Source organism: Medicago sativa, chromosome 4 (genome assembly GCF_051527215.1).
Source record: "Medicago sativa cultivar Bolivia chromosome 4, Bolivia_mono, whole genome shotgun sequence".
Taxonomy (NCBI): domain Eukaryota; kingdom Viridiplantae; phylum Streptophyta; class Magnoliopsida; order Fabales; family Fabaceae; genus Medicago; species Medicago sativa.
The window spans coordinates 24,361,489-24,368,000 of record NC_140752.1 but is presented as its reverse complement, the minus strand read 5'-3'; the positions used below and the strand labels follow the sequence as shown (position 1 = coordinate 24,368,000).

The following is a 6,512-nucleotide window of genomic DNA, read 5'->3' as shown; positions in this document are numbered from 1 at the left end:
AGATGCTTGAAAAATCACATTCTGATCAAAATAAAAGAAAAATGTCAAAAAAATTTAAAACAATATGCAAGGTCGTTCTTCTCGTTGAAAGTTTGACCACATATTCACAATGCATAAAAGAAAAATGTCAAAAAAATTTAAAACAATATGCAAGGTCGTTCTTCTCGTTGAAAGTTTGACCACATATTCACAATGCATTTGTGATGCATTCGCGAGAAAAGGTGTCACGATAAATAGCGCGGCTGAAAGACAAATGATTAAAAACGTGGTTCACTAAATAATTTTGCCCTCTATATTTTTTACAGGTGCATATCAAATGGTTTACTACTCTCTTCTACAAAAAAAAAAAAAAAGAAGCAATAATCGCTTAATTTATTTTTCACATATTACTGATTCATTTTATGGTGTAGGTTTTTTCCATAAAAAGCGATTGGACTAAGCAGCCATATAGTTAAAAAAAAAAACATGTAAAAATATAGACTCTATATTTGCTAAACTATGTTCCTGGTTATCTACTCATAGAACTTCTTGTCAAAGAGCTACAATGAAAACCATTAAAACAAATTCAGCAACCTCGTAATCTTTTCTTAATCTCTTATTTAATATCAACATTCAAATAGAAAATTATATAGAATTGTTATTTTGATTTCATTCCATATATCAGAATACAAAAACACACATGGAAAAATCATTAGAATTTGTAACTTAGCATTAAGAATTAACCTATATATAGATCAAAATGTAGGAGTAAAAACATATGACCATCTTTGTAAAAAAAAAAAAAAAAACTTGTAAAATTGTGAATCCTAGCAAAACTTTTGATGATCGTCTTCACACAACGTATTGTGCTCCTTTTGTGGCCGCCTTTCTAAAAAAATTAGAGTGGTTGCTATCGTGACATGAACAACTCCTTAAGTCCATCAGTCTTTATTCCTCGATTATCAACAGGTTTACAAAATGAAGTGGGTATCTCTTCTCCGGCTTTTTAAACTTCTTTTTCACACCTGAAGATTAAAAATTAAATTGAACATTTCAAACTCACTACATAGCTAAAGAGAAACATACATCTAGATCCAAATAGAAATGCACAACAATTATATAACCTTAAACTCCCAATAAAATAGCATTAACATACACCGTTGAGATACCAAAATGCTCGACAATTTTTTTTCTTTCAAAGGTGATAATAATACAGAAAAAGATGCATCCACGAATAAAAAATTGTTGTTGTGTGTGCATCTGCTAATGCTGAGAGATGAATGATGAATTATTGTGCAAGATGAGTAAATAGTGGTATGTATATATAGCACCCTAAACACTAAAAATTAAGAACATGATTCATGCGTGATTCATGGAATCTGTGATCTGCAATTTCAGCCCTCTTAATTTCTTTTGTTTAGTGCACCAAAGAATCGGGCGTCACCCCTTTTATTATGAAAAATGAAGGAAAAAAATGAGTGAATGAATATGCCTTTTCAAACACCTGTAATCTTTTTATTCAATGACATTCCAAATTCGAATCGTATTTGTGATTTGCATATTGATTACTCTATAAATACACGAAATAATTTTCCTTTCACTCCAAACACCTGTAAAATCAACTTTGATAATAATACACGGTTTTATTTTATAATCCATGCAGTCCATGTTGATAAGCAAATAAACATGCCACCCGTAGCAAATGTTTACTATGAAGATGAATATGAAGATAAATAAGAGATACAAAATAAAAGGATTTTTAATTTGTACCCAAAAAAAAAGATTTTTAATTAATGATATATAAGTCAAACATTATTGTACCGTTTTTGTATCCCTTACATACACACCTTTTTAAGAATTCAAAAATTAAAATCATTTCTTAATAAAAACAAAGATCTGGTACCTTTTTAAGAATTCACTAATTAAAACCCTTTCTTAATAAAATCAATGATAACACAGCGATACTACCATAACATATGCCAAGATCAAAACAATTAATGACAATTAGCATAAAGAGATAAAGATATCTTGTAGATCCACTAGAAAACCAAATATCGCAATGATGGTGAGTTCCTTCCTACTAAAACAAAGAGTCTATGATTTATGTGAAAAAATAATGTAGTCGATTGAGTTCAAGGAAACATCAAAATATACAATATTGATATGGTTGGCAAAAAAATATAATAGGTTATAAGATAGTACTTCATTGCTTTTGAGGTTCATTGCTTTTGTACTATCGAGTTTGCTTGGCAGAATTTGAATCAAAATCCCTTTTATGATAACCTTGTCCACGTTCAGCTTCATCAGCACGGGTATCTGTCATTTGGACATCCCCGACAAACTCTTGGACTTTAGTACCAGCAGCAGCCAGAACGGAATCTGTCAAAGTCGATTTTCCTGCAATTTCAAACACAATAATCGTTATTTTCTCACATGGAAAATAGTTCGCATTCATAACATGACGAAATGTTAGAATTCACTCAGATTTAAAAGCTAATCAGTTGTATAAAAAATAATTCAACATTATTATCATTTGCAAAAGAGAGTTTCCGGTGGAATTAATAGTGATACCATGTTCATATTCATAAACACAGGCTATCTTTTCGGCTTCTCCGGTAACCTTTGGAAGTTTAATTCCAACACCAACAAGAATGTCATATGACAAACTCGATCTATGTTCTGCAATTTCAAACACAATAATCGTTATTTTCTCACGCAGAAAAATAGTTCTCATTCATAAGTTGACAAAATAAAAAATAATTTAACATTATTATCATTTGCAAAACAAAAATTCTAATTATTGAAATAAATAGTATGAATATGTTTTAATAGTCCCTGTAAAATAATTATGTCTAGAGTTTAACCCCTAAATAAACTGCATTCACTTTCGGTCCCTATTTTCGTTTTCATACGAGTTATTTGGAGAAACTAAAAGCAACACAAAAGTTTACAAAATAAGGACTAACATGGATACAAACCTTGTCTGGATTAAAAGCTTAGACCATCTACAATGGGGAGTCCTTCCCCTATTTAGCACCATGCTAAATAGGCACCCCCATTGTCTCACCAATCAATATGGTGCTTATAGAGATGGGTGCTTGTATAGCCACCCTCTCTCCTATTACTCTGGGTCCAAATGCGCAATTAATTCTATTTTTCTTTTCTCTATTCAATTGTTGTATTATTTTAATATTAAAAAGTAAATTATATATTAGTTGCAAGAGTAATATTTAATCGATCAATATTAAATTTTCAACCAAAACTTTTTTTAAAACAACAAATAATTTACCCATCTGAACATAAAAAAATAAAACAGTGATTAGATTTAAGCAAAACAACAAATAATTTACCATCATTTATTTTATATTGTTTTTCAAGTTTTAACTTTTTTTTTATATATTGTTTTTCAAGTTTTAACTTTTTTTTTTATAATTTATAATTAAATTATCTCAATATTTTAAAATTATATAATTAGGAATGAATATATAAATTATTGTTAAAATTTAATGATATAGAGTTATTGTAGGGACCCAATTAATAATTATTTTGAGGTGCTGGGTTTGAAAGATTGGGTGCTTATCAAGTATTAACTATAAAACGAATGACGTGTACAGTCGGAACCCGTTTAAGCACCCAAATGGAGTGCTGCATTGAGGATGATCTTACTTGCAGCTTATTTCACAAGCACCTATCATGATAATCTCCTATGTATAAGCTATAAATAAAGTTAAATTGGCTTATTTGAGCTTATGAAGAATGTCATAAGGTGTTTCTATAAATTATAAATTATCCCAAATAGTCTCACAAAACTCAAATAAGCCTAATCCAAACAGACCCTATAAATTATGAGAGTAATATGAATTTAACGTAAAACAAACAAGAAATTCTGAATCAAACCAAAGCATACCAGTTACAAAATGGACAGTGACGTCCTCGTTACGAACTCTGCGTATGTAGCTATTGAGGAGAATACGACTCTGATCATCTGTCAAACGCGGCTGCAAATATAAACACACAAAACAAACCAACAATATTCATAATCATTCATATTTATATTTAAAAAAAAACTAAAAACTAAAAACATGGACTCTAACTTACTGTGATTTTTTTTCCTTTTAATCGACCCGTTTCCATTGTGACTAGTCTTTCTTATAATCCACACACGAAAAAAAAACAGTGTTGTTGATTAAAAATAAATAAAAAAACTAATCAGTTGTATGAAAAATAATTCAACGTTATTATCATTTGCAAAAGAGAGTTTCCGGTGGACTTACTAGTGATACCACGTTCAGCTTCATCAGCACGGGTATCTGTCGTTTGGACGTCCCCGGCAACCTCTTGGACTTTAGTACCAGCAGCAGCAAGAACGAAATCTGTCAAAGTCGATTTACCTGCAATTTCAACCACAATCGTTATTTTTTAACACGGAAAATAGTTCTCAATCATAACATGACAAAATGTTAGAATTCACTGAAATAAAAAAACTAATCAGTTTATTTTATAAAAAAAAAACTAATCAGTTGTATGAAAAATAATTCAACGTTATTATCATTTGCAAAAGAGAGTTTCCAGTGGACTTAATAGTGATACCACGTTCAGCTTCATCAGCACGGGTATCTGTCATTTGGACATCCCCGGCAACCTCTTGGACTTTAGTACCAGCAGCAGCAAGAACGGAATCTGTCAAAGTCGATTTACCTGCAATTTCAACCACAATCGTTATTTTCTCACACGGAAAATAGTTCTCAATCATAACATGACAAAAAGTTAGAATTCACTCAAATAAAAAAAACTAATCAGTTTATCAAAAAAAAAAACTAATCAGTTGTACGAAAAATAATTCAACGTTATTATCATTTGCAAAAGAGGGTGGACTTAATAGTGATACCACGTTCAGCTTCATCAGCACGGGTATCTATCATTTGGACATCCCCGGCAACCTCTTGGACTTTAGTACCAGCAGCAGCCAGAAAGGAATCTGTCAAAGTCGATTTTCCTGCAATTTCAAACACAATAATCGTTATTTTCTCACATGGAAAATAGTTCTCATTCATAACATGACAAAATGTTAGAATTCACTCAAATTAAAAAGCTAATCAGTTGTATGAAAAATAATTCAACATTATTATCATTTGCAAAAGAGAGTTTCCGGTGGAATTAATAGTGATACCATGTTCAAATTCATAAACACAGGCTATCTTTTCGGCTTCTCCGGTAACCTTTCGAAGTTTAATTCCAGCACCAACAAGAAGGTCATATGTCAAACTCGATCTATGTTCTGCAATTTCAAACGCAATAATCGTTATTTTCTCACACAGAAAAATAGTTCTCATTCATAACATGACAAAATAAAAAACAATTCAACATTATTATCATTTGCAAAACAAAAATTCTAATTATTGAAATAAATAGTATGAATAAATATGTTTTAATAGTCCCTGTAAAATAATTATGTCTAGAGTTTAATCCCTAAAAAAACTGCATTCACTTTCGGTCCCTATTTTTGTTTTCATACGAGTCATTTGGAGAAACTAAAAGCAACACAAAAGTTTACCAAAAAAAGGACTAACATGGATACAAATCTGAGTAATATCTGAGTAATGCTAGCAACACTCTTTTGAACACTCTCTCTAATACTTTGGTTTAAATTATTGTGGGTCTACACTTTGAAAATTGAACCCCCACAAAATAGTGGGACATACATTGATTTCATCCAATAAACAAGTGAGTGCTAGAGAGAGTGTTAAAAAGTGAGTGTTGCTAGCATTACTCTACAAATCTTGTTTGGATTAAAAGCTTACTTGCAGCTTATTGCACAAGCACCTATCATGATAATCTCCTATGTATAAGCTATAAATAAAGTTAAATTGGCTTATTTGAGCTTATGAAGAATGTCATAAGCTGTTTCTATAAATTATAAATTATCCCAAACAGTCTCACAAAACTCAAATAAGCCTAATCCAAACCGACCCTATAAATTATGAGAGTAATATGAATTTAACGTAAAACAAACAAGAAATTCTGAATCAAACCAAAGCATTACCAGTTACAAAATGAACAGTGACGTCCTCGTTACGAAGTCTGCGTTTGTAGATATTGAGAATACGATCATTTGTCAAACACGGCTGCAAATATAAACACACAAAACAAACCAACAATATTCATAATCATTCATATTTATATTTAAAAAAAAAAAAACTAAAAACTAAAAACATGGACTCTAACTTACTGTGATTTTTTTTCCTTTTAATCGACCCGTTTCCATTGTGACTAGTCTTTCTTATAATCCACACACGAAAACAAAACAGTGTTGTTGAGAACTGAAAGATGAAAGATTGTTATGAATTGAAGAAACAAAAAGAACTATAGAAGAAACGATGAATGAGAAGATGAAAGCTTACATGAAGACGAAGCCGGACGGTATGTATGTATGGATGAAAGTGAGAGTGTGATAGGATTTTATTGTTAGGGTTGTGGCAACGCTAAACACTATCACTACTGCATGCGCCAAGGACAGAATGGGTATGGATTTG

At 30.9% G+C, this 6,512-nt stretch overlaps 1 protein-coding gene across 1 annotated transcript; it reads right to left on the bottom strand.

Moving 5' to 3' along the window:
- Window positions 1-1,986: 1,986 nt before the first annotated feature.
- On the bottom strand, window positions 1,987-6,512 carry LOC146927169 (uncharacterized). The gene is made up of 11 exons (XM_085708132.1): window positions 6,381-6,512; window positions 6,209-6,299; window positions 6,023-6,104; window positions 5,150-5,257; window positions 4,868-4,975; window positions 4,570-4,677; window positions 4,254-4,370; window positions 4,078-4,127; window positions 3,887-3,977; window positions 2,551-2,658; window positions 1,987-2,376 (listed from the first exon to the last, which is right to left on the bottom strand). The coding sequence occupies exons 2-11, from the start codon at window positions 6,242-6,244 to the stop codon at window positions 2,213-2,215; spliced, it is 972 nt and encodes a 323-aa protein (XP_085564258.1). The 5' UTR covers window positions 6,245-6,299; window positions 6,381-6,512; the 3' UTR covers window positions 1,987-2,212.